The 25,761-nt window shown below is 41.6% G+C and overlaps 1 protein-coding gene across 1 annotated transcript; it reads right to left on the reverse strand.

The window, feature by feature from the left end:
* Positions 1-792: 792 nt before the first annotated feature.
* dhx32a (DEAH (Asp-Glu-Ala-His) box polypeptide 32a) lies at positions 793-22,395 on the reverse strand (the record flags this gene model as incomplete). Its single annotated transcript, XM_080455761.1, has 11 exons — positions 793-1,006; positions 3,126-3,316; positions 4,027-4,217; positions 5,843-5,983; positions 6,563-6,754; positions 8,785-8,934; positions 9,927-10,020; positions 10,561-10,800; positions 14,444-14,837; positions 18,295-18,488; positions 22,114-22,395. The coding sequence occupies 11 exons, from the start codon at positions 22,393-22,395 to the stop codon at positions 793-795; spliced, it is 2,283 nt and encodes a 760-aa protein (XP_080311887.1).
* Positions 22,396-25,761: the final 3,366 nt, after the last annotated feature.

The following is a 25,761-nucleotide window of genomic DNA, read 5'->3' on the forward strand; positions in this document are numbered from 1 at the left end:
ATTTTGTTCCAGGAACGCCCAGAAGCAAAGATTTTAGTTAAAAATGTATATATTTTTTTATTCAAATATTTGCACAAAGTTCAAAAAAATTTAATAACCAAAGAAATCTTAAAATGACACAGATGCGTTCCTGGATTGAATGGGTTAAGATTAAAAAGTCTTATTAAGGTTTTGTGCCACCATGAGCAGCTTCAATGCACCGTGGCACTGACTGTACAACGTTCTGGAACTCCAGTCTAACGAATCAGTCCCTCGTTCGGCGCTCAACTGGGTTGAGATCTGGTGACTGCGAAGGAGGCCATAACATTATGATTCACATCACTGTCATACCCATCAAACCATTCTGTGAACCCTCGTGCCCTGTAGGATGGTGGCATTGTCATGCTGGAAGAGATCAGGATAGAAGTGGTTCCTCATAGGATGAAGAAGGTGGTCACTCACTAACTTAGTAATGATTTGCAGTGACCTCTCCCTCTAAGCCTTAGATGGAGTCGTCCCTTTTGGAGACTATGAGGACAAATGCCCCCACAGCATAACAAAGGTGTACAGTATATGCCATAGAGCAGTGGTTTTCAACCATTTTCATGCCAAGGACCCCTAAATGGACCCCGTCCATTTATTCAGGTTTTCCTTTAATTTGTCACCCATGCGTTACCTGTACAAAATCTGTGTAATGAACTTTCAATCTTGTTCCGGGTATACATTACAAAAATGCTAAACACGAATATTGTTCAATCCTTTTGGCGACAGATGGAAGTGTACGTGTTCAAATTCGCGCGAGGTCGACGCCTTTCACTGGATCACACATCTGTCGTAGGTTTGCTCAGCAGCAGCTGACGTGCGGTCCTTGTCAGTGTCCCCGGCGACGGCTGAGGCCTTCTGCTGCTCCGTCTCTTTTTTACAGCTCCCGGTCCCGTCTCTGTGGTCCAACACGTGTTGCAGTAACTCTTTGCTCTCACTAGGGGGCATGTTGTAGTAGAAGTACTGGGGTGCCATCTGAAGGAACCTTGAATGACATAAACACAGATGATAAATGTACACGCAGCGATGGGAAGAAGTACTCGCATGTTTTAGTTTAAGTAAAAGTTGCAATACTGCAATGTAGAAGTGGCTCTGTCACAAGTGAAATTCCAGTCATAATGTACTTGTGTAAAAGTATACTTTGAGTAAAGTATTGGCAACAAAATATACTTTAAGAACCAAAAGTCAAAGTAGCCATTGTGCAGAATGTCCCATTTCACAAGTTCAAAATGTATGAAAATCTGTTGAAAATAGCAGATCTACAAGCTCACAAAGTGTCGCATTGTGAGCTTGTAGATTGGCTATTTTCAAATGGCCAAAATATATAAAGGGCTGAAGTGGTAAATGTATGTTTTGTAATAATAATACAAATCTACAAAGTAACTAGAAACTAAAGTTTTCAAATAATTGTAGTGGAGTAAAAGTATTATAATATTTGCCTCTGAGATGTAGTGGAGTAGAAGTAAAAGTACTGAAAACTGGAAATACCTCAAAATTGTATTTAAGTACAGTACTTGAGGGGGTTTTGAAAAGCAACTACACACACACACACACACACACACACACACACACGCACACACGCGTCCCATTTTTCTGAGCCTTCATCATTGCACCGGTTCTCAAACATTGTCATGCCAAGGACCCCCACATTGATATGGATGTGACTGCGGACGCCAATATTAAAAGATTGTGTGCCGGGAACCACCATAAACAGAAGATTTGCCAAGACTTTACAACGTTTTGTAACAGTTTTCGAATAGCCAAAAAATGAAGGCCAAGTGTTCAAATTGTTCCTCAATTACGGTAGCTGGGGACCCATTGGAACCCCTAAGGGACACCTGGGGGGGTCCCTGACCCCACTTTGAGAACCACTGCTTTATTGGCTAGGTAGTGGACAGAGCCCAGAATACATATCAATTTGGGGGTCCTTGACACGGAAAAGTTGGTGCACCACTGATATATAGCAACATACGTTTAAAAAAAAACGTTTTAGAAGATGATTTAGAAGACATTTGTTCAAAGATTTGCACAAATATTCCCAAAAAACAGCAGATCTACAAGCTAGCACTCGGTGCCGCGCTATGAGCTTGTATATCTGCAATTTTTTTGAATAGTCAAAGACATCTAAAGTGACACAGATGCGTTCTCCTATTGAATGGGGTTGTTAAATTACTATTTTTATGCATTAGATGTATTATGATGTATTATGATTTATTATCTTGTGTCCTTGTTTACTGTAAATCGCTCTGGGTTAAGAGCTCTGGGCTAAATGCCTAAACTGTAAACTGTAAGTGTAATCCGATTACCCAATAAGAACAACATAGCTACAGTTACAGTCTATATGCAAGGGATAATGCATGGGGAGGTGGTCATTATTGAAATTTGAAGCCCGACACGGTGATTATGCACCGAGGCGGAGCCGAGGTGCATAACCACCCTGAAGGGCTTTAAATTTCAATAATGACCACCTCCCCATGCATTATCCCGCTTATTACACAGCTACTTAATAAATACATAAATAAATGTACCCAAAAGTAAAAACAAACGAAGTATTTCCTTGCTTACAGCAATGAAAGTATTCCATAAGTACTGGGCTGGGCGGACAAGTTCGCCTCGGAAAACAAATGACAGTATTCCACAAGGTAACTGGAAAACTCGCCCCAAAACACACTCGCCCCCCATTCTATATACCGCCGATTTGCCTGTAATACCGCCCGATTTGCCCCGGGGCGACTGTGTTTTGGGGCGAGCGTTTTGGTATTCCCCCGCTGTTGTGCCACGATGAACAAGGAAGTGCAGTGGATCAAATAGAATCACTTTTCGGTTATTGCATCGTCTATTTCTCACTTCAAATGTTTTCAAAAACATTCTTGAGAGCAACGTTTAGTTGTAAATGACATTGGTTGTTTGTTTACATGGCTGTCATGTTGGATAAGGCATAAAACCAAGCAACGCAGGTTGGCAAGAGCAGGTGTTCTGAGTCTCTGATTACACAGCGGTCCGTTATAGAGCTCATCGGTCATTATCCAGAAATAATGACCGATGACTGACCAATCAGAATCGAGCATTCAACCAAGCAGTGTAATAAACTGTAGTATACTTACGTTTCGGGGGATATTTCAGTGACCGTTCTTATGCAGTTGTTCTCCGACAGGGTGTACTCGTGGAACACCACCCACTCGGGCAGGGGCAGCTTGTGTGCCCGGTTGCCATAGCAGGAGAGCGGGTGAACCTGCGCCATGTGCTTGTGCGTCAGCATGAAGTAATTCCCCGAGCCGTCCACGTCTCGAGCAATCTACACAAAAAGAGGCAAATACCAGTAGTTAAAGTGAGAGAGAGAAACGTATCTCGATTATATGTAAAACTTATGTAAACGTGACCAGCACTGGTCTTTAAGAGGGTCATGTCATGTGAGTGTTCATTTAATGCAGCCTCATTGAGTTTATGTGAACGCAGTAAAACGTTTTACTACCGCGTTCCAGACTTTCAAACAGTGGTGGAAGAAGTACTCAGATATTTTACTTAAGTAAAAGTAGCAATACCAACAATATAAAAATACTCTGTTACAAGTAAAAGGCCAGTGTTAAAAATTTTACTTGAGTAAAAGTACAAAAGTTTTGGCATCAAAATATACTTAAAGTACCAAAAGGAAAAGCACTAAAATGTTTGAAAATAGCAGATCGACGTGCAGATCGACGCATTGTGAGCTTGTAGATCGGCTATTTTCAAATAGATTATGTATATAATAGGGATGGAGTGGTTAACGTATGTTTTATATTGTAATAATTTAAATCTGCAAAGTAACTAGTAACTAAAGTTTTCAAATAATTGTAGTGGAGTAAAAGCACAATATTTGTCTCAGAGATGTAGTGGAGTACATCGTAAAAGTACTGAAAATTTAAAATACTCCAGTTAAGTAAAAAAAAAAACACCTCCAAATTGTACTCAAGTACAGTACTTGAGTACATGTACTTAGTAACACCACTGCTTTCAAACCACACATACTTGCATGAAGAACCCGGCCAGCAGTGCCCTCTTGACGCCGTGGGTGTTGGACTTTGTGCCAAAGGACGGCTCGGAGATGGGAAGCTCGATGCGCTTCAGGATGTCGGTCAACTCAGACCTGATGGCGTCGGCCGTCTCCAGGGCGCTCTGGTTGAGGAAACAGTCCCGACACCACTTCTCATCGCCCGAGTCTGTGGAAAACGACACCATATACAAAAAGGCTAGTCAATCGAGCTCAAGTCGTTTATTGAGGTTCTTGTTTAAAGGAGAATTCCGGACAAATTAAGTGTTATCTTTGATGTCTCGTTACTCACCTAGCGACGTGAAAAGTGGCGTTCTTTTTTTCCATATATTCCCCTGTCGTCATTTTTTAAACCCCCTCCGTTGTCATAATGGGAGCGCGTGGGTAAGGGAAATTCGTCTATTATAACCGACGCAAAGTTGTTTTTTTCTCTACTAGTATTCATAGTAGAGTCTCATGATAGTCAAACATGCGTTGAAACTATCTGCGAGGCTGCCGTCAATGGCGAACGATTTAACACTGGTTGCTTGTTTCCAGATTCTGGCAACACGAGTTGCCAGGTTCTGGAAAGAAACAAGCATCCAGTGTTAAATCGTTCGGCAGTAGCGCTAGCCTCTCAGGCTAGCTACTCTCATGTTTGACTATCATGAGACTCTACTATGAATACTAGTAGAGAAAAAAACAACTTTGCGTCGGTTATAATAGACGAATTTCCCTTACCCACGCGCTCCCATTATGACAAAGGAGGGGGTTTAAAAAATGACGATGAATATATGGAAAAAAAGAACGCCACTTTTCACGTCGCTAGGTGAGTAACGAGACATGAAAGATAACACTTAATTTGTCCGGAATTCTCCTTTAACCCATCCAACCCGAGATTTGTTTGCCATAACCATTATTTTATACTTTGGGCTATTCAAAAATAGCAGATCTACAAGCTTGTAGCGCGGCACAAAAGTGCCACGCTACAAGCTTATAGATCTGCTATTTTTGAATAATCGTCAACATTTGTGCAAATATTTGAATATATATATGTTTTAAAGGCAACATTTGTAACCGAGTGCCGTGCTACGAGCTTGTAGATCTGCTACATTTTCTTTACTTCTGGGGGTCCCTGGAACAACATATATTGAGATGGGGGTCCGCGGCCAAATACATGTAAGTTTGGGGGTCCTTGAAATGGAAAAGTTAGAGCACCACTGATATAGAAAAGTATGTTTTTTCAGAAAACTGTTGGGATTTAGAAGACATTTGTAGAATCGGCTTCAGGTCTTAATGGGTTAATGCAGCCCGCAGGTAATATTGGAATACTGATATATTGATTTCAGCGGTTTCAATTCCAAACATGCAATCATGACCCACTTTAATTACTTAAGTCTATATTATTAGTTTAATGACTTTTTTTTATGTCCAATGTATTTGTATTTAAGTTCATGAAGTTAACTTAAGTATAACTAAATGCATTTGAAATTAAATAAAAAGGTTACTTTTCAGGATTCCAATTCCAAAATAGAATTCAGGATTCCAATTCCAAAATACCAAAAAAGAATTCAGGATTCCAATTCCAAAATAGCACAAATAGCAGATCTACAAGCTCAAGACGCATCGTGTTTTTTTGTGTGCTACTTTTGTGTGACGTATAACGGCATTAATTTACAAAAAAAGTTAAAATATGGAGACAGCAGCAATATGCAATGTGGCCCTCTGGAGTGAGAGTGTAAATATAGTGGCCCTCTCCATCATCAAAGTTGCCCACCCCTGCCGTAGCGTTTCGTTGGATGGCTGCAAACTTACATGGCGCTCTTTGGCTTTGTTTGAAGGCATTGTACATGTTTATGAGGGTAAAATGATCGCCGTCAGGGTGCTGGAACTTTCTGTGACACTGGACTGCTTCGTGGGCCATGCCAGCAGTGGGCTCCACAAAGCAGCTTGGCGCTAAAACACAGAATCAATCAGTATCGTTAAAGGCAAGCCACCCTGATCAAGGGCCATCTGTTTTATTGAGGCACGATTGTCAGTGGTGTAAAGTAACTAAGAACATTTACTTAAGATTAACATTTTTAGGTACTTTTACTTTACTGGAGTATTTCCAATTTTCAGCACTTTTACTTCTACTCCACTACATCTCAGAGGCAAATATTGCATATTCTTACTCCACTACAATTATATGAAAACTTCAGTTACTAGTTACTTTGCAGATTTAGATTATTACATTATAAAACATACATTAACCAGCCCTATTTTATACCTAGGCTATTTGAAAATAGCCGATCTACAAGCTCACAACGCGTCGCATCGTGACGAGTTGTGAGCTTGTAGATCTGCTACTTTCAAGCATTTTTGTACTTTTACTTTTGAATTCCGGACTTTTACTTGTAACAGAGTACTTCTACACTGCAGTATTGATACTTTTACTCAAGTAAAACATTTTAGTACTTTTTCCACCACTGATGATAAGTGGCACGTGGCAAATTACATACAGTATGTATTCCAAAAGAGCACGTCCATACACACCTGAGAGCATGGCGGCGATGGTCAGCATCTCACTTACACATTCAAACTCACAGGACGCCAGCAGAGCTTTGGCCATCTGCGGGTCCAACGGGAACTCAGAGATGATGATTCCGATCTCAGACAGGTTGCCGTCGTTATCGAGAGCGGCGAGGTAATCCAGCTCTTCCAAAGCCTGCATGAGACCCTCGGGATCTGAGCAAAATTAAATTCAACAGTAAATATTGTGCAAGTGTTACTTGCACAATATTTACAAGGCATTAGTATCAAGATAGACAGATTATGTGGCAATGCATTTTTAACCACGTCCCTATTCTGGTTCTGTCATAATGGCCAAACGCTCAGCGAAAATAGCCGAGCTACCAGCTCACAACGTGTTGCGATGTGACATGTTGTGAGCTGGTAGATCGGCTATTTTCGGATAAAAGTTACTCTATCAGTCTGTCTCACGAGTTACAGTATGTAAAAAAAAAATCAATTTAAAAAATATACATATTCAAAGATTTGCACAAATGTTCACGATTTTTCAAAAATAGCAGATCTACAAGCTCATACACTGTATATCTTCTTTTTTTTGCCAAGTACAAAATATGGATAAGGTGGTTACATAGATGCGTTCCCGGTCGTAATGGGTTAAATGACAATCCATTGACTACAGAAGAGACACAAAAAAAAAAGATCGCAACATATGAGCAGCAGCAGAATATGAGCAGCATATTTGGCCTGTACACTTCCTCTTCGTTGTGCCAGGGTTGCCGACGTTCTAACGAGACAGACTGTGTAATCATTAATGAGGTGGCCTCTTTCCTCTGTTCTGTTCTCTGCCCAATGCTTGTGGTAGGGTTAGAGAGAGCACCAGACAATGGTTGGTGACAGGACCCTGTCAGCTCAGCTAAAGCATGCCTGACTGGGCTCAAAAGAGTTGCAATCTAGCATTGAACAATACCCACGGGCCCAAACGAAACGGCACAACCACAACTACAGACACAATCGACGCCAGGAGGTCGAGCTGTCTTCTGGGGAATCCGAAAGGCTCCGTGGTTTGATCCCCACTCCTTCCTGGCGTTGTGTCACTGAGCAACACAAAAAACACCCTGACTGCTCCTGATGAGCAGGTTGGTGCCTTTACGTGACTGCATCCACTGTCAAGTGTGTGGATGATGCTGCTATATGAATGCAGACCATTTACCTCCGACTATATATACAGTATACACACACACACACACACACACACACACACACACACACACACACACACACACACACACACACACACACACACACACACACACACACACACACACACACACACACACACACACACACACACACACACACACACACACACACACACACACACACCCCGGGTCTTGTGTTTTAAGGCAGGACTGAGCAGCAGCCTGTGGGAATCAATTTGCCTTGAATATTCAATTCAATTCAATCTTTATTTCAGACTCAAGGTCCATATCACTATCAATAGACACTTTCCATTGAATAGGCTCTGTGGATAACTGTTTCACAACGGTGGCATACCCGTTTCCAGTTCCGGTTCAGCTTACCATAGCTTGGCTTGATTTGGTGAGGCAGCAGATTTAAAAGGAAAACACATATGACTGTTTCCAAATTAAATCTGCGGCTGCACCAGCAACTTTGCCAACTTTTGGGAAACTGGAAATACAGTTACGCATAGCGCCTACAGTATAGGCTCTATGCACTGCAGTCATATTGGAGAGAAATTGTCCCTCTTCTTACTTCCTTCACAGGTGTTGCCAATGATGCCAATGAAGGCTCTGTTTCATTCTGGTCTAACAGAGTCAGGGTGCTGATATTGTGCATGTTGGCTCACTGGAAACACTCTGCTACACCAGTGGGTCTCAAAGTGTGGTAAAGGGACCCTCAAGGGTTTCTTGAGGTGGTTCCAAATGGCCCCTTGCGGGTGTGTAACTCTGAGAGGGTACAAATGTAACCAAATGGACCCGTAAGGGTCCATTTGGTTACATTTGTACCCTCTCAGAGTTACGGGGGGGTCCTTGAAATTAAAAGGTTTCATAACCACTGTGCTACACTAAATGGAACAGAGCCTTTATTAGTATCATTGGTAACACCTGTGAAGGAAGTAAGGAAGAGGCCCAATTTCTTTCCAATATGGCTGCCGCTGTGCATAGAGCCTATTGCTCAGTCAGATCACTTATGTTCACGGCCTCTACTGTTGCACTGTGGATCACCTGGCCTGTCGATGAAATCACAGCGTCTCAGGCCGGCTATCTCCATCCTCTTGAGGAAGAGGGCCGTGGACGTGATGTTGGAACCCAGGATCTGAGGAGGGTTCTCCGCAGGAAGCTGCCTCTCCTCGGGATATAAACAGAAACATTTACCTGGGGAAAACACAATAAAAGGGGCTATAAGTCTACTGGGGGGGGGGGGGCTGAGTGGTTTCACATGGACGTAATTGACATCTGGGAAGCAAACAGCTCTGGAACACACAGTCAGTGCCCTTCATGGCTGAATGAGATCAGCTGCAGTTCACTATAATGCGAATCACCTAATCTCAGTGTCGTAGACCAGTGGTTCTCAACCTTTTCAGGCCACGACCCCCCAACATAATCATACTTGAACTGGGGACCCCCCCAAATTAATCATATTTGAGCTGGGGACCCCCCACCCTGATAAGCACTTTGAATGTAGGAGTTGATTTAGTTTGACTCGGTTCCACAGATAAATATTGTGAAAATAGCAGATCTACAAGCTCACGACACCTCTCGTTGCGAGTCGTTGTGAGCTTGTAGATCGGCTATTTTCATGAGTTCTGCCTCTTTCCTCTTTCTATTATTTGACAATTTGGCCAATGTTTGACCAGTTTTTATAGTATAGTTTGTTAATTTATTTTGATGCAGTAATGGTCTTTTTGTTGTTGTTATTAAAAGTCCTTAAATTGTCACTTTACTGTCATCTGAGGACCCCCCCCCCAAAAAACAATCATGTGGCAACCCACAGGTTGAGAACCACTGTCGTAGACGAGCAGAGCAGACACAATGTCAAATATTGTTGCGTCTCCTAGTAGCAGCCCAATCCGACCCTTGATGCTGAGTGCCAAGCAGGGAAGCACTGGGTCCCATTATTAGAGTCTTTGGTATGACCCGGCCGGGAATCAAACCCCGACCTCCCAGTCTCAGGGTGGATACTCTAACCACAAGGCCACTGAGCTGGTTATGCAGATGATTGCTGCAGTACTCAAAACATACATACATTGACATATTATATTGACAATCATTTTACGGTTTTACGTGCTTATTAGGTCAAAACATAAACATTGATTGATTAAGAACTTCTCCCCTGCTCCTCGAATCCTCATTGGTGCGCTATATACCTGTTGGTCCAGAGAGCTGCTTGCGGATGTCTGCTTGGCACCTACTAATAGGCTGAAGTACTTCCGAGTTAGCCCTGATCCTTGGGTTATACACCTATATACAGTAATAGAAACAAAAACACACATTTCATATTATGTACAGTGACAATCACTTATATTATACTTTAAAACACATTAACCCATTAAGACCTGAAGCCGATTCTACAAATGTCTTCTACAAATCCCAACAGTTTTTTGAAAAAACGTATGTTGCTATATCAGAGGTTCTCAAACTTTTTCATAATTGTCAAGGACCCGCAAAATGATATGCATTTGGCCGCAGACACCCCCCCCCCCATCTCAAAATATTTGGTTCCAGGGACCCCCCAGAAGCAAAGATTTGAGTTAAAAATGTTCGCTTCGAATTTTTTTCCTTCAGATTTGCCCACATTTTCACGATTTACCAAAAATAGCAGATCTACAAGCTCATAGCGCGGCACTCGGTGCCGCGCTATGAGCTTGTATATCTGCTATTAAGTGTAAAAATAATGCTTTTTCAGCTCAAATCTAAAAAATTACACAGATGCGTTCCCGGTCTTAATGGGTTTAAGAATAACTGGCTAATAAAGTGACACATTCGGACGCAACAACTTACGGATCTTTTCTCAACGCCTGTGTCAATGACAAAGCCGATGGAGTCTACGGCCCACAACATGCCGCCTCCTTGTCGGGCTGAAAGGAAGACCCTTCGGGACTTCTTTCTGGATCCGGGTTCTCCACAAAGCGGTAGCAGCTCTCCTTGCCCCGAGCACAGGGCCACGGGTACCAGCTGACCCAATTCTGCCCCCAGTCTGGTGCCCTCTCTCCGGAGGATGCTGTGGGCACACTCCACCTCCTGTGGGTAGAAGGGTAGAGGAGGGGCCGCCACGTTCAAGATGGGACTTATTGTAGGCCTGAGCGCTGTAAGCACTTTCATGACATGTAGGCCCTTAAAACAGAGAATTGTCAACTTTGCGTTTTTAAATCATATGAAGCCTAGCATCTAAGGATGCACTGATGTGACATTTCTGTCCGATATACCGATAACCGATGTCAACACTGCTGTTATGGTCGATAACCGATATTTACCTGTATAATTCTGTACTTTCTGAAATTGATTTTTGAAGAGCATATAAACACTTTTTAAAAACCCTTTATAAAACTAGGGATGCACCATATTGAGATTCCAACATTAACAGGCTATTAAAGCTTGAATGTAGTATTTTTTATCTAAAAAACCTTTTATTAAAAAAGAAACGTTTGCTTGCCCAGAAAACACTTGATTGAATCTGCAGCCTTCAATCATCCCAAAAGGCTTTTTCCAGCTTCACATTCATACATAATTATTACAAAATAAAATATCGGCTAAAACCGATATCAAAATTATTATTGTCTCCGCCAGGCCGAAGGCATGGAGGAGAGTATGTTTTACCCTCTGTCCGTCCGTGTGTCCGTCCGCACACAGCTAACATTGGTCAAGCTTCACGTGACATCACAATATGTAATATAAATAGGTAAGACAGGATTAATCAGGAACAGTACTTTCTTTTACCACCTCGCCTGGCGGAGACCTGTGCTCTGAGGAGCACATTTTCTAGTTATGATATCAGTTTAAGGCCAACATCTCCCGATAGGGAGAGGGATAGGATGGCCGATTAATCGTGCATTCCTACTAGCACCCCTATTCTGGGGCAAATGTTCGGCAAAGCTTATTTACAACTTCACCGTGTGTCATTGTGATTTTGTAGATATATTTTTGCCGTTTTAACCCTTTAAGACCGCAAACGCATCTGTGTGTAATTTTTAGATTTATTTGGATTTTTTTTTGAAAATGTGTGCAAATCTTTACAAATGTCTTCTAAATCACAACAGTTTTCTCAAACCTTTTCACGTCAAGGACCCCCCAAAATTATACGTTTTTGGCCGCCTATCCCCATCAAAATATGTTGTTCCAGGGACCCCCAAGAAGTAAAGATTTGAACTAAAAATGTAATAAAAAAAAAAAGAATAGCCAAATAAATCTAAAATGACACAGATGCGTTCCCGGTGTTAATGACTGATGTCCTCATTTTAAGTTACTGTGAGAAAAATATGAGGGTCTTGTTAAAGGTTCCAAGTTCCAAGTCTACATGGTCTTTTTTGTTTTGTTCTATTGTCCATCTCTTGTTCAGTCATAAAACAACCCGTTTATTAACTGCATTTCCAAGTATTCCAAAGATTTGCCAAAAAGGGAAATCAATGAAACTGCTGACACTGCAGCCCTATTGACAAGCTTCCAGGGTCTGAACTCACTGCCGTGCACAGAGAGAGACAACGGCCCCTAAACATAGGCTGTCATTGTCATTGTAACAGAGTCCGCTGTCAAACATGATCAGTAAAAACAGTGAGTGTGTGGGTGGGGAAAAACTAGACCTGTGCCATTCTGTTATGACAAGTAAATGGATAGCAGAGACTACATAATGTCCAAATTGAGACTGACAACACAGAGACTGTAATTGACAATGAATTATCAATTACAGTGCATACAGAAAGTTTTCAAACCCTTTCAAGTTTTCCACTTACATTTGATCCAATTCATTTTCATAGTGTTCAAACCTTGGAAACTTGTCAATATGGCTGCAATTCAATTCGCGTCATAACAAAGGAACACACCAAAAAACTGTTTTTTTTTCTTTGTCATTGTGGAGTATTGTGTGTTGATTAATAAGGGGAGACATATTAGTTAGACAGACAGACTGCAATTCACCAAGATGGCGTAATGCCAGTGGTGGAAAAGTAACTAAGTACATTTACTTAAGTACTGTATGATTTGTGTGCATGGGGATCTCATCTTAAACAAGCTTAGTGCTTAATGAGCCTCCCAGTTTAGTAGACCTTGTATTGTGAATTTGTACTTCCATGTACTGATGTTCTCATGTCTTACTAAATAAAGTACATCAATCAATCAATCAATCCACTACATCTCGAATCCAAATATAGTACTTTTATTCCACTGCATTTATTTGAAATTTTTAGTTACTAGTTACTTTGTAGATTTAGATTATATTACAAAACATGCACTAACCACTTCAGCCCTATATATATTTTGGCCATTTGAAAATAGCCAATCTACAACCTCACAGACAATTTTCATAAGATTTTTATACATTTGAAAACTTGAAAAGGGGACATTCTGCATAACGAGTACTTTTACTTGACCGAGTGCCGCGCTATGAGCTTGTAGATCTGTAGATCAGTTTTTTTTTAAATCATGACAATTTGTGCAAATCTTTGAATATATATATTTTTAAAGCGAACATTTGTAACACAAATCTTTGCTTCTGGGGGATTCTACAAATGTCTTCTAAATCCTAACAGTTTTTTTGAAAAAACGCATGTTGCTATAATCAGTGGTTCTCAAACTTTTTCATGTCAAGGGTCCCCAAAATGATATGTATTTGCTAAAAAAAATTAGCAGATCTACAAGCTCACAGCGGCTATGAATGAGATTGTATATCTGCTATTTTTGAATGGTTAAGTGGGTAACACAGATGTGTTCCCGGTCTTAATGGGTTAAACAAATAAAAAACGTAACTCCTTACAGCATTGGTTCTCAAAGTGGGGTCCAGGAACCCCCAGTGGTCCTTGAGGGAGTTCCAGGGGGTCCCCAGCTAAATGATGGATAGTTAGGAACCAAATGGACCCTTGTGGGTCTGTAACTCTGAGAGTGTACAAATGGAACCAAATGGACCCCAACGGGTCCATTTGGTTCCATTTGTACACTCTCAGACTTAAATTAACATTGATTTTACAATACAAAATGGGGTCCCAGAGATAGAAATGTCATTAAATGAGGGTCCGTAGCCTAATGCAGTGTTTATCAACCCTGGCAATCGGACCTTTTTTGGACCGTGAGTAATGCTACGGTGTGCCGCTCCGTTTGAAGGTGTGAAAAATAACCTCCCCCCCCCACACACACACACACACACACACACACAATAGATACGTGGGCTCAGGCTGCCGCTGCCTTGAGCTCATAGTCTGTCGCAGACACGCAGGCACAGCCAATCGACCCTCGCCCATAGGAATGCAAATGTGTGGCTTTGTCTTCATGCTTCACATGTACTCCCCTGGCAGGTACTCAGGAACGGGCCGATACGGTGTTCAGCAGATCCGCCAAAACGGGAAGAAGAGGGGCTGTCAAAAACCCATGTTATTACCTACCGCATGTCCAACAATAAAACACATACAGGCCTACTAACGTTAAATCCACATAAGTGTTAGTTTCCTAGGACCCCCAGTTTGACATGCATTAGGCCCTAATGCATGTCAAACTGGGGGTCCTTGAAATTTAAATGGTTGAAAATCACTGCTAGAGCCGTAAAAGTCTTCTCTTGTATGGGGGGTCCCTGGCATATCTTTTCAAATGGGGGTCCGCGGGCTAAATAAGTGTCAAAATGTGGGGGTCGTTGACACGAAAATGTTTGAGAACCACTGGGACCTGGGACCAAGGACCTCACCTGGGCAGAGGCCAGGAACACCGCGATGTCTCCTTCCTCTCTGGTGCGATGGATCTCCAGCACCAGCCTCAGAGCCGAGTAGAAGTAGTCCTTTTGGCCGCCGTTGCTGCTGCTACTGTAGACCACCTCCGCGGAGCGCGGAGTCTCCAGGGCGAGAAGAAGAACGGGGACGTGTCCTCCGTAGTGGCTCAGCAGCCTGCCGGTCATGGGCCCCGGGGCGGTCAGCACGACGGCCCTGAGCTGGGGCCTCTGGAGCAGGATGCCTTTGAGGAGGCCCAGCAGGACGTCCGTGCTGACCGTCCGCTCGTGGGCCTGGTCGATGACGACGACCCCGTAGCGCTCCAGCAGGGGGTCCGACATCATCTCCCTGAGCAGCATGTCGTCGGTGCAGTACCTATTCAGTGGTGGAGAAAAAAAACTACTTAAGTAAAAGTGTTGATACTGCAATGTAGAAATACTCCATTACAGGTAAAAGTCCGAAATTCAAAATGTACTTGAGTAAAAGTATAAAAGTATTGGCATCAAAATCTCCTTAAAAGTACCAAAAGTAAAAGTACTCATTATGAAGAATGTCCCATTACAAGTTTTGAAATGTACAAAAATCTTCTGGAAATAGCAGATCTACAAGCTCACAATGCGTCGCGATGCGACGCATTGTTAGCTTGTAGATCGGCTATTTTCAAATGGGCGAAATGTAGCCTGGTTCCAGACAAATCTGCCATTGCAAAATTGCATTGCACTTTGTCGTGTGATAGTCTGGCCACGCGAGGCTAGGCGAAATGTATATAGAGCTGAAGTGGTTAATGTGTGTTTTGTAATAATATAAAACATCTACAAAGTAACTAGTAACTAAGTTTTCAAATAATTGTAGTAGAGTAAAAGTACAATATTTGCCTCTGAGATGTAGTAGAGTAGAAGAAAAAGTATTGGAAATTGGAAAAACTCAAGTAAAGTACAAATACCTAAAAAATTTACTTAAGTACAGTACTCGAGTACCTTGGTGATGACAGCGCCGGGGCGAATAATCTATCATGATGAAAATGAAAACTGTGCGAAATGACATGCTTATAAATAATGTACAATGGAGTTTTTGTATCAGATTAGATTACTGAATACTAGGCAGGTAACGATTTATCGTCAACCGATTAAAATCGATTCAGGGCGCGTAAAAAAGAGAGACGGAAATATAGGATCTTTGTAAGAGAATTTTTTTTTTTTTTTAAAGCTTGCTACTGTATTGAAAATAGGGTAAGCGAAAACACAGTATTGTAAAAAATAAAAATAAATAAAAAAGAGATGAAAATACTGGATTTGTGTAAGAGATATAATAAAAAAAGATTGTCTGGAAAATAATTTTGTTTAAAAATCGTGAAAATTTGTATTGTGAGTTGAGTGAATCGATACATGAATATAATGGGGCAGCATCGTTAAAAGCAGCAAATCGTGAGAATTACAATAACATCGGGTCTATATCGTGTCGTAGACTACATTTCCTGCACCAAAGAGAATCCATTGCATTGCCGCCCAGATCTTCAATTTCCAGGAAAAGCACCCCCCCATACACAATATGAAGCACCTGACTGTGCATTGTTCAAGAAGTGATACCTTATATCAAGCTGTGGTCGTGTTTTATTAATTTAATCAACTACATAGATAGCATGTCATTCTATCTGGCCTAACTGTCTTTTACCCTGACAGCTTACCACTGATATTCAAAAAATATCGGATAAGGAACAGCCGCCATATGGAAGTTGTGAACAGACATGCCGGCATGGTTCTACTGTAAGCAAGCAGCAAACAGAGAGCCTTCTCTGAGACAGTGTCGAGTGGATGTTATCAGCTAGATGTCACAATGCAAGTGTGAGGAGCAAATTAAAAGACGGCTGCAGCTGAGTGGGAAGAGAGGCCGTCTGGTATTCAGATCCAAAGTGAGCCAGTTGGCCCCCTGGCCTGCCTAGTCGACTATGTATGTGTCAAAATGTCCCTGAGCAAGACAGCACACTAGACTGCTAACTGCCTTATTGGAACATGGGAACGTATTAACCACCTAAACCAGGGGGTTTAGGTGGGGTCTTTTCCTAAAGGGGGCCATACTGACTTCGATAAAAACACATAGTGCTGAATTATGTTAAAAATGTATGAATTTGTTGTTGCCAGACCCTATTGTTGCTTTTATTATAGGGTCAACTATTTATGTATTTTATTTTTTTACAGCTGTGTTGTATCACATATTAATAATGCATGTACTCAAATGGTACATATTAATTACTATCAACTGGAGCTGAGTTAAATTAATTACCCTCAAAACCATTAACATAATGCTGCCTTTTTAGGATGTCGATTTTTTGGGGATTGGGGATTTTCTTTGAGGACTTCCGAGGGCCGGATTGAGGTGGTCAAAGGGCCGGGTCCGGCCGTCGGGCCGTATGTTGCCCATGTGTGACCTAAACCCTACTGTATTATGCGTAACTGTCCGGGGGCCCCCAGGGCTCTATACTAGGTCCGCTAGTATTTCCCCTCTACACCAAATCTCTTTGGTGTAGAGGGGAAATACTAGCGGACGATGTAGGTACTGTGCAAATACCCCATCAACAACAAAAGGGGACACAATTATTATTACTACAGGTCCTCATGTGTGATCATGCACGTTGTGCCAGTCGACTTCCGTTTCGTTCTCCGAAACGTGACGATGAGTACACTTAACCCATTCAATCCGGGAACACTTCTGTGTTATTTTAGATTTCTTTGGGCTATTCAAAAATAGCAGATATACAAGCTCATAGCGCGCACCGAGTGCCGTGCTACGAGCTTGTAGATCTGCTTTTTATTCTTTTTGTGACAATTTGTGCAAATCTTTGAATACATACATTTTTTAACAGTTTTTTGGGGTTATTTTTTACTTATGTTGCTATATATCAGTGGTTCTCAAACTTTTTCATGTCAAAGACTACCCAAAATGATATGTATTGGGTCATGGACCCCCATCTCAAAATATGTTGTTCCAGGGAGCCCACTTAAAGTTTGAGTTAAAATCTTAAAGAGTTAAAAGTTAAAAGATTTGCACATATTTTCTATTTTTTTTTCAACATACTTCAACATAGCAGATCTACAAGCTCATAGCGCGGCACTCGGTGCCATATGAGCTTGTATATCTGCTATTTTTGAATAGCCAAAGAAATCTAAAAAAAGAACACAGATTCTTTCCCGGTCTATTAACACATTGAATGCCAGTCGCGTAGATCTACGCGAACCTATTTAAAGCCGCAGCGTGCCAGTCGCGTAGATCTACGCGAACCTATTTAAAGCCGCAGCGTGCCAGTCGCGTAGATCTACGCGAACCGCCGATTCCCATTGAAATTGCCCCAGGTGCACTTTCCGATTTTTTTTTATCCATTTCCGTTTCCGGTTTCCGGTCGGAAACAGAATTATTCGGGTTCCGTTTTTTTCGATCGTATCCGCTTCCTGTCTGGGATCCTGTTTAAAACTCGATTTTCTCGGTTGTTGTTTTTCTCCTCGCTGATCACTGTTTACCGTTGATCGGCTGTATCTTCAAGATGGCGGCACGGATTTGGAAACTATTTTCGCTGGCCGTTTCTCACAGATCTGCTGTGTGTTTAGAACCAAATGAACGCGCACTTTTAACTTATTTAGCGAGGTCTGTGGCGACATGAAAAAAACAAAAAAACAACAATAAAACGCTGGCACTGGTGAGTACATTATGAGATTAAACTCTGGCATGGAATGTGTTAAAGCTCTTCACAGGTCACATGTGAAGCAGCTAAACTCGCCACATATGTGTGTGTGGTCAGCTCTGAAAACGTTGCCCCCCGTTGAGCGGGCGAGCCACAAACCTCAAGACGGTGTCCGAGGAACAGCAGGTCTGCTGCGGGATGGTGTAGCCCACTTCGTGGCCTATGTTGACGTCCATCTCGTCGGCCACCCGCAGCGCCAGGTTCACGGCCTCCTGCCTGTGGACGTGGGTGCACACCACCACGCCGTGCCGGTACTGGGCAGAAAGGCAGAACTCGGCACACCACTGGGGGATCTAGAAGAGAGGTTCGAGATTCAAGACTTGTTACTGTCACGACCCACGACGATCATCAGTGATTGCCTGGCCTTTTGTTTAGGGTCCATACGTACGCAGAGACAGGGCAAGCAGTCACTTCATCAAAAATAAAAAAACGTTTGACATTCTTGATTCTACAGGTCGGAACAACAGCATCAATATGGTTAAAAGGTACAAAGGCAGACGATGCATCTCTGGTCACGCATTAACATGGCGGTAGTGAGACCAATAAGTTAAACAAGCTTCCGGTGTGTGTGTGTGTGTGTGTGTGTGTGTGTGTGTGTGTGTGTGTGTGTGTGTGTGTGTGTGTGTGTGTGTGTGTGTGTGTGTGTGTGTGTGTGTGTGTGTGTGTGTGTGTGTGTGTGTGTGTGTGTGTGTGTGTGTGTGTGTGTGTGTGTGTGTGTGTGTGTGTGTGTGTGTGTGTGTGTGAGAGACAGACAGACAGACAGACAGACAGACAGACAGACAGACAGACAGACAGACAGACAGACAGACAGACAGACAGACAGACAGACAGACAGACAGACAGACAGACAGACAGACAGACAGACAGACAGACAGACAGACAGACAGACAGACAGAGGAGAGAGAGAGAGAGACAGACAGACAGACAGACAGACAGAGACAAAGAAAAGAGACAGACAGACAGACAGACAGACAGACAGACAGAGACACAGAGAGACACAGAGAGACACAGAGAGACACAGAGAGACACAGAGAGAGAGACAGAATAATGTCATCAGTAGCCTGGTATAAGAAACACCAGCAATTATCTGTAATGTATAACACACACAGTCACACCACCACAACATATAAATCCATGGAGGGGGTCTGGTCAGGATTGTGTCAGCATGTAGCTAGGGGAAGAGTAAATAAACACAGCCATAGCAAACAGCGACAGGACAGGGGGATATACTATGGTATTATCCTCCATAATGCTAAATTGCTTTGGCAGCATGTAGCAGGCTCCTGTGAATCGGGGCTTAACAGCAGGAGGTCCCCTAACACCCATGCCGCTATGGAGCCTTTGTGCTGCCTGTGCCTGTTCTACACAGACAGTGGGTGAAAGTAACCAAGTACATTTACTTAAGTACTGTACTTAAATACAATTCTGAGGTATTTGTACTTTACTTGAGTATTTCCAATACTTTTACTCCACTACATCTCGGATCCAAATATTGTACTTTTACTCCACTACATTTATTTGAGAACTTTAGTTACTAGCTACTTTGTAGATTTTGATTATTATTACAAAACATACATTAAACACTTCAGCCCTATATACATTTCGGCCATTTGAAAATAGCCGATCTACAAGCTCACAATGCACCGCGATGCGACACATTGTGAGCATGTAGATCTGCTATTTTCAAACATTTTAGTACTTTAGTGTAACAGAGTATTTTTATAGTGTGGTATTGCTACTTTTACTTAAGTAAAATATATTGTGAGCTTGCAGATCGGCTATTTTTCAAATAGCCCATAAAATAGGGCTGAAGTGGTTAATGTATGTTTTATAATGTAATAATTTATATCTGCAAAGTAAGTAGTAACTAAAGTTTTCAAATAATTGTAGTGGAGTAAAAAGTACAATATTTGCCTCTGAGGTGTAGTGGAGTAGAAGTAAAAGTACTGAAAATACTCCAGTAAAGTAAAAAAAATACCTCAACATTGTACTTAAGTACAGTACTTGAGTAAATGTACTTAAGTTACTTTACACCACTGGACAGTTACACCTGCCCTACCCTCTCTGGGGACAGGCTTATGGTAATAGTAAACAGTGCTGGACAAGTCACAGTAAATTTTGCATTTATATCACACTTTTTTTTCTATGGCAGCTAAAACTCTGCCCCAGAGAGAGGTAGTGTGATAATGTAACAGGAAGAACATTTGATCAAATATTCTACTCAACGTTAAACAAAAAAATCCAATTTAAAGGGAGGGACGGTTATTAGACATCCATTTGTAATGTGGACTGAATTGTATGGCTGGATTTGAGTAGGAATGTGGACTCAAAAATGCAATTAATCTAATCATCCAAATTAATTTATGCAAGGAAGTTTGTCTCCAATCTAAAAGGCAGGGAAAATCCCAATTTAACAAGGAAGATGGTTGGTGATACTACAGGGAGCTTGCACTATTCCCAATTGGCCCAGATCTGAAAACAAAATAGCTGTAATATCAGATTCCATGTCACTATGTTTATAGAGAGAGAGAGAGAGAGAGAGAGAGAGAGAGAGAGAGAGAGAGAGAGAGAGAGAGAGAGAGAGAGAGAGAGAGAGAGAGAGAGAGAGAGAGAGAGAGAGAGAGAGAGAGGAGAGAGGATGAGAGAGAGAGAGAGAGAGAGAGAGAGAGAGAGGAGAGAGAGAGAGAGAGAGAGAGAGAGAGAGAGAGAGAGTCACTGGAAAGTATTCAACAGCATTGCTCAAGGGCTACAAACTGCAGTTAAGCATGTAGTGCAGTGGTGGAAAGTAACTAAGTACATTACTTATTAAGTACTGTTTTAAGTACAATTTTGAGAGGTATTTTTTTTTACTTTACTTTTACTTCTACTTCACTACATCTCACAAATATTATACTTGTACTCCACTACAATTATTTGAAAAATGAAGTTACTAGGTACTTTGAATATTTTGATTATAATTACAAAACATACATTAACCACATAACATATTTCGGCTATTTGAAAATAGCCGATCTACAAGCTCACAATGCCTAGCCATGCGAGTGAGCTTGTAGATCTGCTATTTTCAAAAGATTTAATACAATTGAAAAAAATGTAAAATGGGACATTCTGCATAATTAGTACTTTCTACTTTTGGTACTTTAAGTACATTTTGATACCAATACTTTTGTACTTTTACTCAAGTACATGACACTTTTACTTGTAACAGAGTATTTCTACATTGCAGTATTGATACTTTTTAGTTAAGTGAAAAATGTGAGTACTTTTTCCACCACTGCTGTAGTGAATAAGTAACTCTACAATAAATCATAACTGGGTCAATTAAAACTTCCTGGAAGAAAACAACACAACTTGTGATCTGTTGCACATTGACAAAGTATTAACTCACTTGTTAGCCCTGGCGCTACTTGTTCCTGGTTTTTGAAATTTCTACATTTACAACCCGTACATCTACTTAAACGTTCAGATTTCAAATATAAAGTACTGACCCCACGGCCACGGTTCTAACAAGTTAAAACGCCCGGGTCCAAGTACCCGTATCTTCCGTATTGTTCAATAAAAAGCATTTTACTCCTATCGGCGGACATTTTTTTCATGGGGTTACAATGTATCAGAGTGCAGTACACCTCCCAACCGATAGGGTCGCGTAGTTGAAAGTATATGGACAACTTTCTGAGAAAATGGCCAGCAATCGTTTTAAAATGCTTTTTATTGAACAATACAGAAGATTACGGGTACTTAGACCCAGGCGTTTTAACTTGTTACATCCATGGCCGTGGGGTCAGCACTTTATATTAGAAATCTGAACGTTTATGTAGATGTACTGGTTGTAAATATTTAAAAAAATCGAAAACCAGGAACAAGTAGCGCCATGACGCTTGTGACAGACGAGCGTCATGTGGACCATGGCTTACTCACTTGTGTACTTTTCCCAGTCTTTACCGCTCCAGACACAACAACGAGTCGATTGTCCACCAACGCGTCCACGAGCTGACGCCTGACCCTCCACACCGGCAGAGTCTTCCTCTCCTCCAGCAGCTTGTAGTAACGCGAGGAGAAGGGCAGCCCGTCGAATTTGTTCAATTCCAGATCATCTCCGAACGCGAACGCTGCTCGATGATCGTCTCTGAGAAGAAGAACTCCTCCTGTATCTTCCGAGTGAATCCCGTCTCCGTCTGTTAACTGATCGTCTCCTGACATCATGACGCATACATATTATATACATCTGTTATGATGATGATGATGATGATGGCACAAAATCAACGCAACAACAGTTCTTCATGGCAACAAGGCTTCATTGATAAAACTCCACTCTCCCCTCTTCCACTGCCAATGCTGACTGAGTGATCCTCATCCCCGGGAACATTATTATCGCTCTCTGTCACGTGTCACCGTTTGAAAGTAGCCTAAATATAAATTTCTTACGTGTGTCTTCTGTTTTGTACGCATTTAATAAAGTTAGAGAAGCCCACAGCTCTCTATGCGTAATCCTAATCGATGTGTGGCTACTGGCTGCCCCACGTGTGTTGATTTGCGTACTGCTGTGATCACAGAGTGATCCAGAATGAGAGTGACGACATCTAGCATAGGCTCCCATCCAGTGGTGGAAAAAGTACTCAAATTCTTTACTTAAGTAAAAGTATCAATACTGCTATATAAAAATACTCTGATACAAGTAAAAGTCCAGAATTCAAAATTTACTTGAGTAAAAGTACAAAAGTATTGGCATCAAAATGTACTTAAAGTATCAAAAGTAAAAGTACTAAATGTTTGAAAATAGCAGATCTACAAGCTCACAACGCGTCGCAAAGCGACGCGTTGTGAGCTTGTAGATCGGCTATTTTCAAATAGCCTTTGTATAAAATAGGGCTAAAGGTGGTTAATGTATGTTTCATAATATCATAATTTATATCTAAAAAAGTAACTAGTAACTAAAGTTTTCAAATAATTGTATTGGAGTAAAAGTACAATATTTGCCTCTGAGATGTAGTGGAGTAGAAGTAAAAGTACTGGAAATTGGACATACTCAAGTAAAGTACAAATACCTCAAAATTGTACTTAAGTACAGTACTTAAGTAAATGTACTTGGTTACTTTCCACCACTGCTCCCATCGTAAGAATGGAATGCGGAAATGCTCTGTCTATCGCAATGAGGAGGAAGTTCCAAATGTTTGGAACTACTACAGCCCATGTGGCGAGATCAGAGCGTGTCGGAACTCTCTCTATGGGCCTGCTGTTATCATACCATCAGCGTGATCTAGTACAGTGCTTCTCAACCTGTGGGTCGGGATCCCCAGGGGGTCTCCGCATGACAGTGACAATTGAAGGACTTTTAAGGCATTTTTTGATACCTTAAACAAATAAGACCATTGCTGTATCAAATGTAATCAACTACATACTATACACTATACTATACTATACAAACTGGTCAAACATTAGCCAAATTGTCCAAAAATATAAGAGAGAAAAAAAGCTGATCTACAAGCTCACAACGCCTCGCATTGAGAGGCGTTGTGAGCTTGTAGATCTGCTATTTTCAAATTTTTTGCAATTGTGAAAATAGTCAAACTAAATGTAATGCCTCAAGTCCTACTTTCGGGGTGGGGCGGGTCCTCGGTTCAAATATGATTATTTTGGGGGGTCGCGGCCTGAAAAGCTTGAGACCCCCACTGACTCCCATCATAAGAATGGAATGCGGAAACGCTCGTTCTATCTCAACCAAGGGGGTCCCCAAATCATTTTGGGGGGTCCCCAGATGATTAGCTTAATGTGCAACATTGTTTTCTCACTCAACAGTAAAAAAAAATCACACCCAGTGTGAAGTGGGCAGTGTGGTCACAGTGGTCATCACAGTGATGGAAGTTCACTTAGCGAAAGGTAATATTGTGGACCAACCATTGTACACCCCTAACTTAAAAAAAAGTTTACAAAAAAAAACATAAATGTGTTGTTTTTTTAGTGCATAGTCCTATTTATAGGGCTATGCACATGTGTCATGTTTCACTAGCCAATCACAGTCCTGAATAGACTGTGATTGGCCAATCACGGTGCAGGGTTAGGGGGGTACAATGGTGGCCAATCACAGCGCAGGGTTGGGGGGGTGCAATCGGTGTCGATGTCCAAACCTCACATATAGGGGCGGTTTCACCGCCCAAAAAAAAAACCCTAAACAATACAGTATGATTGTATAGGCCTATCTGCACGTTGATTACTTTTGACCATTTGCTGCCACAAAAGTAATCAACAAACTATTCTATATTAAAGAAATGGTCAAACATTGGCCAAATCGTCAAATACTACCTAAGAAAGAGACAACAATTTAGAACATATAAACAATCAAATATATTTATTTTGGGTGGGTCTTGGCCTGAGAGCCACTGTCCTATTGTGCCAGCAGTGTAGGCCAATTTACATCACTAAGTCAAAACATCAAAGGCTTAGACTAGTCAAATTACACTAATAAAGAGTTCAATTTACATACTTCCTAAATGGGGTAGTTGACACATGCATGCCTTATTCTAGACTAGTGTCACAGCAAAAACAGTAGCCTAGTAGGGAAAGGAGTCTGATTTGAATAGCCTACTATTCCAATATGTGGCCAGACTCATTAGATACATTTATTTGGATACTATTGAGGGTGTGGTGTTTGCAAGAAAAGACACCAGTTCTTTCCACCCAATTTATAGCAATAGGTGTTTAATTGAGCACTTTGGTCTCAGATATCAAGTGGGTCATCTCTTCACTCTTGAGTCTTCACAATGGGAGTGTAATCCCATAGCCGGCAGGGCCTCAGTGCTTGTAATAGGATGAGTTCATGTAATATCATATTGGGTCTCCGGCCTTGCAAAGTGGAATCTTTTTAATTTAGTAGCTATGACTTCACCGTATCACCAGGAGTTCCTTAGATGATACAGATGATGTTAGACCTCCTCTCTGTGTGTGTGTGTGTGTGTGTGTGTGTGTGTGTGTGTGTGTGTGTGTGTGTGTGTGTGTGTGTGTGTGTGTGTGTGCGTGCGTGAGAGCGTGTGTGTGCGTGTGTGTGTGTGCGTGCGTGCGTGCTCAGTCTGTTGCCACACACACACACAACACACCCCCCCCCCCCCCCATTGATATGGACATTTAAAAAGATGACAGCAAATGGCTGCTAACAAGGACGTTTATATAATTCATTGTGGTTAAAAATATTTTTGTTTTATGTCATTTCATTTCACAGTGTCTTGCACTGAGTAAAAATAGAAGCCCTTGTGAAACAGCATCTGGAGCATTGTCGAACTGTGTTAGACAGGCCAAAGAGGTGTGGAGCAGTGTCTGTATGGAAAAGGAAGGGCTGATCTGAAGTCTGACATTTCTTGAAAGATCTAATGGCAGACTGACACAGCCCGGTTCAACACCATTTACCTCTTTTGTAATGTGTGGCATTTATAGGTATGTAAAGGTAGGATATTATGGACATTATAGTTTGATTTAAAGGTAGGGCAAGGGATTTTCTTTGGTTAGAATAAGTGTTAAATAGCTATATATTCTGATAGTACTCATTGCTATAGAGTGATTGTTCAGTAACAGGAG

This window comes from Gymnoscopelus braueri (genome assembly GCF_963280865.1).
Source record: "Gymnoscopelus braueri genome assembly, chromosome: 17".
Taxonomy (NCBI): Eukaryota; Metazoa; Chordata; class Actinopteri; order Myctophiformes; family Myctophidae; genus Gymnoscopelus; species Gymnoscopelus braueri.